Raw genomic sequence first — 16,700 nt, 5'->3', positions numbered from 1 at the left:
ACTGTCTTCATGGGAGATGAAACACTACCCCCTGTGGGTTGTTGGAACTTACTTTTCTGAAACAGAGTGTTTGTGTGTCCTCACAGGCAAATCTGGGAGTCGGGGGACTTATTGTGAGATGACATGCAAAATATGTCCACGTGGTCCATGACACGCAAAATGCGAATATGATGACATGCAAAAAGCGCTTTTTCTTATATATCCCTGGGATGTATCAATGGAATGTCAATAAAGAGCGGTCTCTGTTGTTACCAGGGGTAAAAGATTGGATTAGAAACAACAGGCCCTGAGCAACTTAGAACGTAAGATGGGGGAAATTTACAAAGTATAATCATTCTTGAGGTTGTTGATGAATATCAGGATTAAGAATAAAAGATCTGGAAAAGATACACACATACACACGCAGATGTGCAGTGATATGGACAGCCGGGAGAGAGTGAACTCAGACTATCTGGGGAAACTGACCTCAACGGATGGGATGAAGGATGTTCCAAGGAAAGTTGATAGTTTTAGCCTTTGTGTTCAGTTGAGTTTCCCAAAGTCTACTGAATGACCAGAAATCTATTAAAATCAGCAAAAATTCCACTGCTACATTTGAGGACAAGACAGTGTAGTCAACAGAGCAGAACTGATAAGGAATTTCTGATGATATGAACCAGATGGAATCACACTGTATGAAAAGCCCTTCAGGACCCACAACTCATTGCAGGCAAAAGGAGGCTTTCTTTGGAAAACAGAGGAACCATCCTGTCTAGGAGAACAGCAGAAACCTGGGCACAGACTAGGAAGGTCAGGGGCAAGGCTGAGCCATGAGAGGATGTCAGAATCATGCACAGAGATCCAGGTTCCACTCTGAGACAAGGCTTCAATTAAGCTGGTTAAAACCTTACACTCTGGCTTCAGAAGGACAAAGGTTCAAGTCCTGACTGCAGCCCACAAGCTGCATGACCTTGGGTTAGTCGTCCATCTGTCACCTTACTGACTCCGAGTCTCACTGTGCCCATCTACAAAAGCACAATGACAGAACCTACTCCACAAAGCTGGGGTGCAAAATCACACATCCCCATCCTGTTGGACACTGCTCTGGTGTGGAGAACACAGCAGTGACCAGAGCAGACAACCTCCCTGCCTTCATGGACCTTGCATTCTGAGAAGAGAAAGGCAGGTCATAGATACATGTACGTCAGGGTGCCTCTCATGGGGAGTTCCTTCAGAGGGTGGGTGGTGTTTTATATAGAGTTTCAGGAAGGCTTCTCCACTGAGCTGATATTTGAATAGAGACCCTAGGGGGTGAGTAATAAGCCACAGACGTAGCCTGGGGAGGACGGTCCAGGCATATAAGACAACAAAAGCCCTACCAGAACATGCTTGGTATGGTTAAGGACTAGCAAGGAAGACAGAATGATGGGAGGGGAATGAGAAAGGGGGACAGTGGTAAAAACGATGTCAAAGAGGTCATGGGGGCTAGATCATTATAGGGCTGCGCTGTCCAATATGGTAACCAATAGCCAAATGTGACTATTAAGCTCTTGAACTGTGGTTCTGAAATGAGATGTGCAGGAAGCATAACAGACACACTGGATTTTGAAGGCTTAGCAGAACAATAAGCATTAAAATATTTCATTAATAACTTTTATATTGGTTATATGTTTAAATGATAATATTTTGATATATTGGGTTAAATAAGCCATACTATGAAAATTGGTTTCACCTGTTTGTTTTTACGTCTTTAATGTGGTTACCGGAAAATTTAAATTACATGTGGCTTGCATGATATAAGGCATTAGAGGCCACCGTAACGAGCATGGCATTTATGCTGAGCAATGTGGGAAGTAAACAGAAATGCACACAAAGTGCTTAGCATATTTCCCAGAACAGAGCGGAAAATGTTTAGGAAACTAGAATTCCATTCACAGACAAACTACTCAAATGTAAAGGCAAATATATTTAGGGGGGAAGACACTGGATTCAAGAAAAAGTAGTAACAGAACGAATAAAAGTTAAGTTTAAATAATTGTTTGGAATGTAGTGATGACGTATAATGAAACTGGCAAGTAGCGATTATGGAAATATGAAACATAAAGTTAAATAAAAAAGAATCTGACAAAAAAGAATGACAGATAAAATTGGATCCATTCCTAAATTCCAAATGGATCAGAGAAAAACAGGCAAAAAAAAAAAAGGAAACCATGTAAGTATTTCACTGTAGCCATCCTGGTAGATGTGAACTGGTTTTCTGCTTCTAACCTCCATTCCATGACACCAATGAGATAAAATACTTTTCATGTGCTGACTGGCTATCTGTATGTCTTCTCTGGTGACGCACATGTTTAAGACTTCTGCCTATTTTTTTGTAGTGTTGCCTTTTTCTTTTTTATTGATTTGTAGGTGTTCACAAATGCTAGGTAAGAATCCTTCACCAAATATACACGCGGCAGGTACACTCTCCCCATAGGTGGCTTCCCTTTTCAATCTTGTACAGATATCTTTCATCAGAATAGACCTTCTAAATTTTAATGTAATCCGAGGTTTTCAATCTTTTCCTTTATGGCTCATACATTACACATCTTGTTTAAATATCTTTGCTTGCCCTGACCTTATGCAGATAAGCTAATTTTAGGAAGTTTTATTTTTACCTTTACTTAAGTGTACGGACCTTCTCTAATTAATCTGTGTGTGTGTGGCGTGAAGTCCAGTCTATGGATCATTGTTTTTCATGTGGAGATCCTACAGACCCATCACTGTATACTAAAAATATAACCCTTTCTTCACTGCACTGCAATGTCACGTTTGTCATAAAATCAAGTGACAATACATATGTAGGTGTGTTTGGGGCTCTTTATTATGTTCCTTTGGTTTATTTGTCTATTCTTGTGCTAATACCATTACTTACTATACAGCTTAATTACTATGGCTTTAATATAAATCTTGTGAATTGGTATATAAATTCTTCACTTTGTTCTTTTCCTTCAAGATTATCTTGGCCCTCTGCAAGGCCAAGATAATCTTATTATCTTACATACACATTTTAGAATTGGTTTGTCAGTTTCTCTGCCTCTCTCTCCCTTTCTCTCTTTCTCTCTTTCACACACAAATACACAGCTGCTGAACAAAACTGGCAACAAGGTAAATAACAATACGATTACAAACTTAAAAGAAATGCAATCTTCGTGCATCCATACTGATATAAAGAAATTAGTGAATAAGTCAACGAGGAAAGGGATCCAGCTCTTCCTTACAGAAGAATTTCAAGTAGTAAATGGAGATGGATTGAGGAAAACAGAAAATCACCATCGGTTCACCATAGTAATAAGTGCTGCAAGCAAAATCCTTGGATGAACGCTAAAATGAGTAGACGGAAGTTCAAGGAAAAAAGGCTATTTGCACAGGCTTGATGTATCTCCCCTAAAATACCTATTAATTACTGTGCTGGTCTTCCTATGTGTCCACAAAGTCTCTGAGACCCCTCCCTGAATTCAGGAGATGCAGCTTCACTCTCCTCCCCTTGAGTGTGACCTGGACTTAATGACTGGCTTCTAACAAATAAAGTATGGAAAGGGAAAAACAGTGACTTTATACTGAAGGAACCTGGTAGACCCACCTTCACCAAGTGGTCACGGTCAACATCATAGCACGTCCGCTCCATGGGACACTATGAGAAAGGCATAGCTCCTCTGTGTTGTTCTTCCCTCAAATCCATAACCTCATTTCTAATCATCAGAAAACCTCAGAGAAACCCAAATCAAGAGACGTTGTAAAAAATGCAGCTACTACTCTTTAAAAGTGTCAAGGCTGTAGAAGCAGACAGACGGAGGCGCTGGCCCTGATTGGAGGAGACTAAGGAGACAAGACCACGAAATGCGATGTGACGGCCTGGATGGGATCCTGCACCAGAAAAAGAACATTCGTGGAAAAACTGCTGAAATCTGATCCAAGTCTGGAGTGCAGTTAATGGTAATGTGCTGATGGTAACTTCTTAGTTTTGACAAATACACCATGGCTATGTGAGAAGTTAACCTTAGGAGAAGCTGGGCGAAGGGTAGACGGGAACTCTCTGTACCATCTTTCTCACTCTTCCGTAAAACTGAAGTTGTTTCAAAATTAAAAGTATAACATGTTTTCTGGAAAGTTCTTCAGCAGTCTCTTCAGAGTGGTTATCAAGACAAGTTTATACAAGCTGGTCCACTTTCTATTTTATACCTTTCTGAGTGCGATTTTTTCCCTTCTTTTCAAAAAAGGAGCACTGATAATGAAAAGTAATTCCATTTGGATTTTTAAAAAGCCACTGTGGGAACTAGCTGTGGAGAAAAGCTGACTCAAAAGCTGGCCCAAGAAGAGAGAATGCCTTTGCTTGGGAACAAAGCCCCAAGAACGTGGAGCATGTTTTCAGTCAATAAAGGTACTCCTTGGACCAGCGCTGTGTTTAGGGCTTGAGGGGACAACACAGAGACTGTGGTTACTCACCAGGGCAACTTTCCTTTGTGGCTTCAGCAGCTTCGGTTTATGGAACGGGGCAGCGATGGGAGCTGTGGAAGCACATCAAAGGTTTAGTCTGCAATTCCTCCCAGGACTCTTAAAACCCACATATCACGAGCACCACGGACAGAGAGCCTCGGACATAGGGCCACTTCCTGTCCTCGTGGAGGAACTCTAGTTTCTGATCCAGGTAACAGTTGGACTGGTGCCCCTCGGGGGAGGGTGATCCTCTCCTAACCTTTGGATACGTCATCCTCTCCTCTCAACAAGGTCAACAAAACCACAGCATAAAACACCGCCAGCTACAAAGAGGTCAGATGTGCAGGTGAGAACCCGGTGCACTTGGTAAAGGCTGAGGCTGGGACCTTCCCTGGGGCTTCCTCCTAGTTGCATGCTAACGCTGACAGCGGTGACCTTTGACCCTCACAGCTGCCCTGGGAGGTCAGCAGGGAGGGTCTTATTGTCCCCATCTAACAGAGAAGGAAACCGAGGCTCTTATTCTAACATCATGTAACTACCTAGTATTTAGATGAATTGGGACTTGAACTCAAAGCCAGGCTCAACCACATGGCTCTCTGAGTCTCATTTTCTTCTTTCGTAAAGTAGGGCACCATCTATGCTGACTGAATGAGGTGATACAGCAGTACAATGCCTGGCGCAGAGCAGGGACAGCTCCCTTCCCTCCCCAGATCCACAAGTGTCATTCCTCGCAGGACGCTCACGTCTCCCAGCCCCTTCTGTCCACCCAGTATACGTACAGTCTCAGCACCACCGCCTTCCACCACAGGGCGCAAAGGGTGCCAAGGGGCCATCCTGGGAAGCCCCAGTTGAGGGATAAAATGGATCCTGTCTTGTTCTTATTCACCTGGGCAACCCTTGTATTCCTAACTGTATATCAAATCCTTTGATGTACGACCTTCTCCTAAATTGGCCAGTTATTTTAGGAACGATTTATAAACAGTTTTACTTCTCACCTCAGGAAATGTCCATCTTCCTCATTTATGTTGCTCTAAGTCGTAACTGGAATCAAGTAATAACCCTCATTTTAATCCCCAGAACAAATCCAAAATAAATTACACACCTGGTTTTTATCTTTAGGAAAATCATAGAGCCTTCTTTCCCTTGAACAAAACAAGAGGATGCTGACACCCCCTTGGTCCACCCTGCTATGTGCAGAGAACGTTAATACTTCAAAGGGAAATACACTGTGGAATAGCCTGTAGAGGTTGACCCCCGCTAAAGCCATGCGCGTCCAATGGCAATGCCCCCAGCCCACCTCGGGGACGGGGCTCAGTTATAACCAGAATCTAGGTGGGGTTCTCCAGACCATATATAGTCAGGGATGTCACATCCTCCACCTGCCTACTCTCCTGTCCTGATCTCACATCAGACCCCAGGTGCTCTCCACATGGATGACTGCTGGCTGGCTTCCTACCTTTGGCAGGGACTGCGGGAGGAACGTCAGCTTTTTCCTTCCGCCTCTTGCCCTTCTTGGGCTGCAGTGGGACCAAGCTGGTCACGCTGGTGACAGTCTCCCCTGAGCTGGAGAAGAAAAAGGTCCTGGTGAAGGCAAAGGCAGGCTTGTTCCGGGGAAAGGAAAAGGAAGCAATAGTCTCCGGGTACCCCATGTACCTGTGTGTAAGGCAGGGTACTCTTAGAGCCGGACTGGAATCACTCTGTGCCTAGCTCCAGGATGTCTGGAGGTCTGGTACTGACCCTTGGCTAAGGACGATGAGTCGAGCTAGTTAGGGATTTGTAACGTGCTGTGTAAAGTTCTAAAATCTCTGGAGAGACCCAGGGCCGGCTTGCCTACATTGTTTTGGGATGTATAGATTGTGTGTATAGACTGTTTACACCTGGTTAATGGGTTTACACAGTCTGGCTTGGTTACATCACCAGGAGGATATTAAGAGATCACTAAAAACTTCTCCTTGAGCTCCCCTAAAACCAACGTTCCTCGCACACATCTTTGTGGCTCACAATCCAGAGACAGAGCAGCACCTGTGCAAGTGAGAAGGGACCCTGGCGAGTTGCAGCTGGGAGTCCCTAGGGCCCCCCATGATTGTTCACACTTTCTCCTCCTGCTGTATGTACCTTCACCTTTAAGGTAAAGACTGAGTTAGACCTCAGGAGTGTTGTGAGTGTTTTCAATTATCTGGGTGGTTACCTGTGTAATCACTGTAGTATCAGATTCTATGTGTTACCGTTATAACCCAAAGTAATAGGTAAGCCTTACATTACAGGTAACAAAACCAAGATTCAAAGATGCTGAGTGACTTGCTCTAAGTGACACTGTTTGTAAGCAGACAACACGAAAGCTGCAAACCCAGACTGGCCTGATGTGAAACCTGTTCTCCTTGCTACCTGTGGGGTGGAGTCCAAGCACTTCCTTGAATGGCCATCGTCTTATTTCAAATGCACCCTATGGCTCCAGCAACCCAGAGGGCAGCCTCTTTTAGAATCTCTCATCCTCAGGCACATATTCCAGCCAGGTAGGTACAGTTACCAAGAGAGGCTTGGTAACTCCCTTGATCTCCCTAATACAAAGGATTTCTAGAAATCCATAAGATATGACCTAACAGTTAAAATGAATGAAGGTGGTAAACAGTTTTCACACAAGAGGAAAGGCTCGTACCTAGGAAAACATGCTAAAACTTCCTCAAGAAAGAGAAAGCCAAATTAAAATGTACTGCACTTTCTTTCTGCACATATCAGAATGGCAACAACCAAACTTAAGGCAAAGCACTCTTTTGGCAAGGGTGTGAGGAATCAGGCACTCAGAAGTATTGCTGGTACAAGTGTAAACCCTTCCTGATGGAGAGTAATTCAGCAATCAGGATCACAGGCGCTATCAGAATTACAGAGGCTTATACTCTGTGACCCGGCAATTTCATTTCTGGGAATTTATTCTGTAGATATCCTTGCATGGGTATGAAATGTACATATAAGTCATTATAGTCCTGTTGGTAATAGCAATAGATTAGAAACAACCCAACTGTCCATCAGCGGGGGACTGGTTAAGGAAATTATGGTGAATCCACAAATCCACACACGGGGTCCTTTGTAACTATAATGAGGGATGAGGAAGCTATTTATACAGGGATAAGAAAAGACACATTGTTAAATGAAAAAGCTAGGTGTTGGACAATGTGTAAAATGTGTCATTTCTTTTGTATAAAAATACAGAAAAATAATATATATTAGTATTTATGTACACAAATAGAGAAACTTTGGAAATATTCACAAGAATTTAAAAATAGTGGTTCCTTAAAACGGGGGTGCTGAGGAAATAAACAGAAGGAAGATTGGACAAGGAGAATTATTTATTATTATTATTACATATTACATAATATAATAATATAATTAATAATTATATTATTATATAATATAATAATATGAATTATTATTACATATATTTTTAAATTATTTAACTTTAAATTTTAATTATTAAATCATGTGATTGTATAATCTTTGAAAAGCAGTAAATTAAACACTAATAAATATTTACATATATTTAATAAAAGAAAACAGACTATTCTAATATAGTCCTGGAGTTTTAAAAATAAACAAAGACTGAGTCACGTTGTGGGGAAATTTCCAAGAATACAGTTCACACTGAGAGTCCCCAAAGATAGCTTATTTTTATTGGGAACAGAAATTCTAACTGGCCATGGCTTTAGAGTACAGGGTCAACTGTGTAAATTTACAAATAGCCAAAAGGGATGTGTGTTTACAAAACTCTGGCCACAAAGAGAAAACAAGGGATCAGAAACCCTCAGAACTGTTTAAATACACAACCACACATACAGCTTCATTTCCTAGCTTTTTAAACTCTTGAAATGTTTATTTTTTCTTTCCATTATAAATTAATGCACGTCCATGTTTTAAAATGGTAATTACAAGCATGGAGATGAAAGAAAATAAGTCTATCATAACCAAAACATGATCTTCATAAATATTTCCAGCCTTTTTCCTCTTCCTTGTTTTATTTTTTTTAAAAAGACTTTATTTTTTAGAGCAGTTCTATGTTCACAACAAAATTGAGCAAAAGATACAGAGATTTTCCATAGACCCCTGACCACCCCCATTATGAACATCCCCACCAGAGTGGTACCTTTGTTTTAATTGATGAAACTACCTTGACACACATCATCACCCAAAGTCCACAGTTTACATTAGGGTTCACTCTTGGTGGTGTACATTGTATGGGTTTGGACAAATTTATAATGTAGCCATTACTGTAGTATCATACAGAATAGCTTCCATGCTCTAAAATTCCTCTGTGCTCTTCCTGTTCATCCCTCCCTCCCCCACCTCTGGCAACCACTGATCTATTAACCGTCTCCACAGCTTTGCCTTCTCCAGAATGTCACATATAGTTTGAATCATACAGTATGGAGCCTTTTCAGATTGGCTTCATTAACTTAGAAATATGCATTGAAGTTTTCTCCATGTCTTTTCATAGCTTGATAGCTCACTTCTTTTTAATGTTGAATAATATTCCATTGTCTGGATGTACCAGGGTTTATTTATTCATTCATCTACTGAAGGACATCTTTTTTGCTCCCAAGTTTTGGAGATTATGACTAAAGCTGCTGTCAACATCCATGTGCAGGCTTTTTGGGGACATTAAGTTTCAACTCTTCCTTGGTTCTTATACATTGTCTTTTTTAAAATAATATTGGGGCTTCCCTGGTGGCGCAGTGGTTGAGAGTCCGCCTGCCGATGCAGGGGACACAGGTTCGTGCCCCGGTCTGGGAAGATCCCACATGCCGCGGAGCAGCTGGGCCCGTGAGCCATGGCCACTGAGCCTGCGCGTCCGGAGCCTGTGCTCCGCAACGGGAGAGGCCACAACAGTGAGAGGCCCGCGTACCGCAAAAAAATAAAATAATAATAATAATATTGTATTATAATTTTGCATCCTTCTTTTTACTTAATCTACACTTTCCATATTGTCACATCCTCCCACTATTCCAGTGAGAAGACATGCCCACAGTTTACTTAGCCTTCCCCTGACATCTAAACATCTAATTTGTTTCCCAGTTTGATATACAAATAACATTGCTATAAATATATTTGTGCATAATGGTTTTCCATTCTTAGACTTTTGTTTTTGGATTCTTAGACCTGGAAATACTAGTTCACAGAGGAGGATCATTTTAAAGGTTATTCAATACCCACTGTCAAAAAAAAAAAAATACCCACTGTCAAAATGATTTCCGACAAGTCAGTACTACTTTATAGCCTCTTGGTCAATGGATGAGGGCATTTATCTTTTCATCCTTTTTAACATCAGATTTATCAGTTTAAAAAATTTCTCACTTAATGAAGAAAAATGTGATATCTCCTTTTACTTGCATTTCTTTGCTTGCTAGGAGGAACATTTCCCGTGTTTGTCTGTGTTTCCTTATTTATGAATGATGTACGGACACCTTCTGCTATTATTTAGTAGGATTGTGAGTCATTCTTATAGATTTGTTTGCATCTTTGACATCAACCTGACATGCTTATTGCAAACATTTCCCTACTTTTGAATTTTGGCTTTTTGTTAAATGCATGGTCATTTGTTTTTGCTAAAATCGTTTGATAGTTTCTTTTTGTCTATTGCCTCTGAGTTGGGATTATCTTCCCCAGTTGCACCTCACACCCCGCAAAATCAAATAATATTTCCCCTTCCTCTTCTCTTTTCTTGGCTTTAATTCTTTAGCTCTTTAATATAAAATGAAAATTTTGAGACATCATAAACGTAGGCCATTATGCCCAGGGCTTTCAGTAAGCTGAAAAAAGACCTGCTTTGTCATCACCATTCTCCTTGAAAACAGTAAAACTGCACTAAACTAAATTTAGTTCTACTTCATACCTCAATCATGAGCACTCAGATACAATGAGTCACCACAATGACATACGATAGACAGTGATTCCCTCAGAATCTTACGTCTCGCGTTGAGCCAGCAGGGCTGGTAGGAATTTTTGACAAAGTCCGTCTTATGATTCACTTACGAGAAAAGTTATTCTACATCTTAGGTTGCAACAGGACTGTATTTTGTGTCTGACACAAGGGAGTGGGCATTGCTGGAGCCAGTCAAACCAAGGAAGATAGAAAATAGGCCGGAAACTCCAGCTAAATTAGAGAGCTGTGTGATCGGAAAGAAGTGCTATTTGTGGGGAACAGGGCTGTTTTTCTGGCTCCAACAAGGGTGGGGCAGGAGGCGCACATGTGGGACCCTTGTTGTGACATGTACAAAGTTCCGGCCTGGCCGCCTCTCACAGGAGTCTCTGTCCCACAAAGACTGGGCACCTCTGCTCCGTGGCACGTAGTGGCTGGATCTAGCAAACGGGCACTGGACAGGGGCAGAAAGCCTGCACTAAATCTGCTTCCACTCTGACTAGAGAGGTGATACAGGACAAGTCACTCACTTCCCTGGGCCGCATCCCCCAACCTGTAAAATGGGAAGATGTACCCTTGATATCTATCTCACTGGGTCATAGTTAGGGTCAGATAAGAAAGCTCAGCCTCAATGAGATGGGGCATGAAATGGCTAAACAGCATGGACCCTAATCTCCAGCGTGTAGATGCAGTAGGGGGGTAGGGGCATGTCATGGTGTTACCCAGGGAAAATAATTTTGCTACTTGGGTATCTCATGATGCCAAGTCTTGGCCCTGAGGGGAAGCACAAACTTCAACTTAAACCTTGATCAGAAAATCTTTCTGCCGAGGGAGCACAGTGCACCCTCCTAGAGCCACAGACGTAGCAGTGCTGTACAAGTGCCAAGCAGGACAGAGCAGGCGAGCAGGGCGTAGAGAAAGGCTGAACCCCTGAGCAATGGGTGGCCACTCCAGGACACCAGGTAAAGCAGGCAACCTGGATTTTACCAGGCACTGAACAAATTGTGAGCAATCATATTTCGCAGAAGCTAAAGTTAATAAGAGCTATGTCTGTCTACCCTATGCAAAGCACTGTGAAAAGTGCCTGATATCCATAATCTCTGACCCGCCCAGATGGGAAAATTAAGCCTCAGAGAGGTCCAGGCAGGAGATCTGGGATCTGATCCGGGTGGACCTGCCTCCTTGGCCCTGAAGCTAGGACTCTGAGCCCAGCCCAGACAACAGAGAACAAGAGAACTAGGGAAGGAAGAAGGCCAATCAAGCCAGATCTACAATGGCTGCTCTAGGCTTAAGCCAGCTCCCCAAAAAGGTACCGGAAGGCGACATCAGCATTCCACTGCACTTTCAGTCTATACTAGATCCAGGACTGTTACAGCTGCTCGAAGCCCTGCCCTGGTGGGAGGAAGAGGGGCCATCCTGAATGCTAGGGTCCTGGAGGCAGGAGCAGTGACTGGTGCCCAAGACCAAGGGCCATCCTGGCCCAAGATTGGGCAGAGAAGGAGGGGAGCACGTGACTGTCCCTGGGATTGTCTGAAATAAACAGTATCAGCGGCCCAAAGGGAGGTGGGTGTGGCCAGGCCAGCCACGTGGAAATTCTGTGCCTCTACAACGAAGTGTGTCTGGGAGCAGGAAAAAAAAACAATAGTATAAACTGAGAGGACCCCACCAAGGAACATTTTTAAAATGAAGAACCAAACACCCAGGCACACCTTGCTTTCATAAGTGGATGTGAGCTCAACGCGCCCTCATACCAAAGCACACAGCGCCTGTGCATAAGGAGTGCCACCCCTCCATCAAATAGCTGCCTCACTGGGACACACCAGAGGAGCAGTTAACTGTTCCCACCGAGGAGCATTCAGACACCCAGCCTTCATCCCCCAGGTGCCTGGTGTTTCCCTGGATCCAGGACAAGCTTTGTGCCTCCACATATGAACTATGCCCCCTTGGGGTCTGTTCAACCCCGTTTCCGGCTGAATGAGCAGAGGATCCTCATCCTGGCAGAAAGCTGTCCGTCACATGCTGCAGAGGGATTCAGTGTGGCCTGAACTGGGATGGCTGGGATGCCAAGTGTGGTCTGTCGGGCAAAAGATCCCGACCGAGAAAGCCCTCCACGAGCAGGGCTGAGGAAGATGTGCCAATCTGGCCCTGCCAGCATCCTTCTGGGCCTGCCCTCCCTGAACCCTTCCCGCTCCCACACCAGCTTTGAAAGTCAGTGTTTCCGTTGATTCATTTTACCTTCCGAAGTGTCCATGTGCTTCCTTTCCTCCAGCCTGCACACCTCAGTTCAGACCGTGAGAACTCACCAGGACCCCCAGAGGGCTTCCTCAGTTCCTCTCCGAGCAGCTCCAGGCTGCCTTTCCAAGACTGCCCGCAACACACTCATCACCCTATAACCTTGTACCTTGCAATGTCAAGTGTGGAATCTTGCAGGAGGAACGCAGGTCTCAACAACTATGTTAGCATCTCACTGTCGTTTACAACGACAGGTCCCCCACCCAAGGTAGCTGCCATTGATAAAGGCCAAGAACTAGTGCAAATAGGGCAAATTTCCTGACATCTCGCTCTAGGCTTTTGAAAGCGCTCCACGGGCTTTCCTTGCCACACGAGGTCAATCAACAGCACGTGCCAAGGAGCTGTGTACAAGTTACAGAACTCCACTTTCGAGGCAGACGAATGGTGCCTCCCTCGAGATGACTCTTTCTCATAAATGAGTAACACGTGTCAAGCACGTAGAACTGCATCTGGTACGTTGTGTCACCTATGACTATCTTACCAGCATTATTATCATCATTATTATGGAATCTGCTCTCCGAGTTCTTGAATGGGGACTGGACGGACATGGCAGGGTTCTCAGAAACCTGTGCCAGAGCGGGCGCACCTAGAAAGGACCTGCAGACCCCGGGAGTCCTGATGCATTACTTTCTGCTGCTTTCATCCTACGTATGGCATTTTGTGAAGAGCACCAGGATAAAAGCTGCTCCTTCGTGAGGCAGCTGCCAAGGCACCTCCCTGTCCACAGCCTCCCCATGGCCTTTCATCATAAACGGTTTACATCACATCAGAGGTTCTGCCGGGCCTCACCGTGAGAGCTCGTCCTTCCTGGTCCCTGCCAGTTTCACAGAGTCTGCACAAAGGCTTGGAGGTGGTTTAGTCTGTAAGTTTGAAATCTCTGAACACTAACTGGTAAGGTCAGGAGGTGCTTCCTTAATATTGGGTGGGCCAAAAAGTGCCTTCAGTTTTGTAAGTAAAAATAAAAGACACATTTTTCATTTTCACCAAGAACTTTAGTGAAAAACGTATTCACCCTTTTGTTCCACTACCTTCTGCCATTTTTCAGGCAAATTCATAATTCCATCTTCCCAAAACTTTTTTTTTCTTAACATCCTTATTGGAGTATAATTGCTTTACAGTGTTGTGTTAATTTCTGCTGTATAACAGAGTGAATCAGCTGTACGTATACATATATCCCCATATCCCCTCCCTCTTGTGCTTCCCTCCCACCCTCCCTATCCCACCCCTCTAGGTGGTCACAAAGCACCGAGCTGATCTCCCTGTGCTATTCGGCTGCTTCCCACTAACTAGCTATTTTACATTTGGTAGTGTATGTAAGTCCATGCCACTCTCTCACTTTGTCCCAGCTTACCCTTCCCCCTCCCCGGGTCCTCAAGTCCATTCTCTACATCTGCATCTTTATTCCTGTTCTGTCCCTAGGTTCATCAGAACTTTTTTTTTTTTTTAGATTTCATATATATATGTGTGTTAGCATACGGTATTTGTTTTTCTCTTTCTGACTTACTTCGCTCTGTATGACAGACTCTAGGTCCATCCACCTCACTACAAATAACTCAATTTCATTTCTTTTTATGGCTGAGTAATATTCCATTGTATATATGTGCCATATCTTCTTTATCCATTCATCTGTAGATGGACACTTAGGTTGCTTCCATGTCCTGGCTATTGTAAATAGTGCTGCAATGAACATTGTGGTACATGTCTCTTTTTGAATTATGGTTTTCTCAAAACTTTTTATCTTTCTGAGCAAAAAACTGTCCCAGGTACCTTTTACAGTCTTCCAGGGAATTGAAATTTTTTCCATTAAGATAATTTTGTAAAGTAAATGGAAATCCGAAGGTGCAATGTCTGGTGAATACAGCAGATGAATCAGAACTTCCCAGCCAAGCTGTAACAGTTTTTTCCTGGTCACCAAAGAAACATGCGGTCTTGCATTATCCTGATGGAAGATTATGCGTTTTCTGTTGACTAATTCTGGTTGCTTTTCGTCGAGTGCCACTTTCAGTTGGTCTAAGTGGGAGCAGTACTTGTTGGAAATAATCGTTTGGTTTTCTGGAAGGAGCTCATAATAGAGGACTCCGTTCCAATCCCACCATATACAAACATCACCTTCTTTGGATGAAGACCGGCCTTTGGTGTGGTTGGCGGTGGTTCATGTCGCTTGCCCCATGATCTCATCGGTTCCACCTTGTTGTACAGCATCCACTTTTCATTGCCTGTTACAATTTGTTTTAAAAACAGAACGTTTTCATGATGTTTCAGTGGAGAATCGAATGTGGAAATATGGTCAGGAAGGTTTTTTTCCCTTAACTTACGTGGAACCCAAACATCAAAGCGATTCACATAACCAAGCTGGCGCAAATGATTTTCAACCCTTGATTTGGATATGTTGAGTATGTCGGCTGTCTCCCACGTGGTATAATGTTGATTGTTCTTAATTATTGTTTCGATTTGATCGCTATCAACTGGTCTACCTGACCATGGAGCATCGTCCAGTGAGAAATCTCCAGCACGAAACTTCGCAAACCACTTTTGACACGTTCGATCAGTCACAGCACCTTCTCCATACACTGCACAAATCTTTTTGTGCATTTCGGTTGCGTTTTTACCTTTCTTGAAATAATAAAGCGTAATATGCCGAAAATGTTGCTTTTTTGCTTACAACTTCAATATTAAAAAGGCTACACAAAAATCCACCAATTTTGATATCTTTTTTTAAATGCATGCTGATATGACAGCTGTCACATATGATCTAACAAAATTGTCTCGAATGAAGTTAAAGACAACTAAGTGCTACTAGAGCCAGCTTATGGAAAAAACCGAACGAACCTTTTGGGCCACCCAAAATTTAGTGGTTCTATGTAGTGTTGGTCTTGGGTCCTAAGAATAAAAGCAAGGAGAGGTCCCTGGGATTACCTGTCCAGCATCCACTCCCTGCCCCCTAGGGCTGAAGGCACATGTTTGGGTGGCACTGACCACCCCCCCTGCTCGGCACAGTTTTATCCTCTGGCCTTAGTGCTTGGTTCGGGTTGGTCCCATAACAGTGAGTTCAGTTCTGTTTGTTCATTAGGAAGCAAGATGACTCCTTCATGAGCCCAGGGGTGAAAGCCGTGCTGCCACCGTTCCCTTCCCAAGGGGAGTTGGCCTGGCCCGAGGACACATCAAAGCCTGGAGGCAGCACTGCCCAGAGAAGGGCTGGGAGCAGAAGCCACTGCCCTAAGGACCCTGTGCCCCCCAGAGCAAAGCCCACCCACTGCAGCATCCCGGGTCAGGTGAGCCAGCCAAGTCCCTTCCTGGGTAAGACCATCCGAGCTGGCTTTTCTGTTACCTGGAATCAAAAGGTCCGTAAATAGTAGAGAGGGCTAGCTCTTCATCTAAGAGTTGGCAGTTTTATTCATGTTCTTAATCTGGGGAGAGTAATTTGTACCTTGCAGGGTTTTTATGAGGATCAGAAGTAAATCCCATAAAGTGTTCAGCTGCAGAGGTACACGGGCGCTCCCTGAGTAACTATGAGGAATTAGTCCACAGCCGGTATTATCTCACTGAATCCTCACAACGACCCTGAGCCACAGGGACAGAGGCAGGTTTGTGCCCATTTTGTGGAGGGTGAAATATTCCCAGAGAAGCTGAGTGACTGGCACAAGCTGCTGAGTGGCACAGCTCAAACTGACACTAAAACCAGGTAGATGTTTGTCACGTTATTCCAGGAATAACAACCAGGTCCCATCACACAGGCCTGTCCTCACGCCTGCCTCTGCCTAGGGCTCTGGAAGGAGGGAGCTGAGCCTGAGCCCTGGGGTGGGGCGAGGATAAGACTGCACAGCAGTGATGTCAGGGATGCAGGAGGAAGGTCAGGAGACACACGCCCAAGTCTGCCATCCCTGCCCTCGCCCCCTTGCTTGCTCAGCTGAATGCGGACAGAGGCTCAGACACCCACAAATCCATGCCTATGACCAGAGGGATGCACTTTTCAAAGTCAAGGGATGCAGGGAAGCTGCAGCCACCCCCAGCATTGATAGCCAAACCCTTCCCGCTTCTCCTTCCA

General features: G+C 43.9%; 1 protein-coding gene across 2 annotated transcripts in view; it reads right to left on the bottom strand.

The window, feature by feature from the left end:
- Nucleotides 1-16,700, bottom strand: part of VSTM4 (V-set and transmembrane domain containing 4) — an 86,402-nt gene that overhangs the window by 20,398 nt on the left and 49,304 nt on the right. For both annotated transcript variants that reach the window (XM_079899189.1, XM_079899190.1), the window contains exons 6-7: nucleotides 5,912-6,018; nucleotides 4,465-4,526 (exon numbers count right to left, since the gene is read on the bottom strand). In XM_079899189.1, coding sequence (XP_079755315.1) covers nucleotides 4,465-4,526; nucleotides 5,912-6,018 — 169 coding nt within the window. The remainder of the gene's footprint in view (nucleotides 1-4,464; nucleotides 4,527-5,911; nucleotides 6,019-16,700) is intronic.

The sequence above is a fragment of the Stenella coeruleoalba genome (genome assembly GCF_951394435.1).
Source record: "Stenella coeruleoalba genome assembly, chromosome: 16".
NCBI classification, from domain to species: Eukaryota; Metazoa; Chordata; class Mammalia; order Artiodactyla; family Delphinidae; genus Stenella; species Stenella coeruleoalba.
Note: the sequence above shows the minus strand (reverse complement) of the source record. Positions and strands in the feature narration are given on the sequence as shown.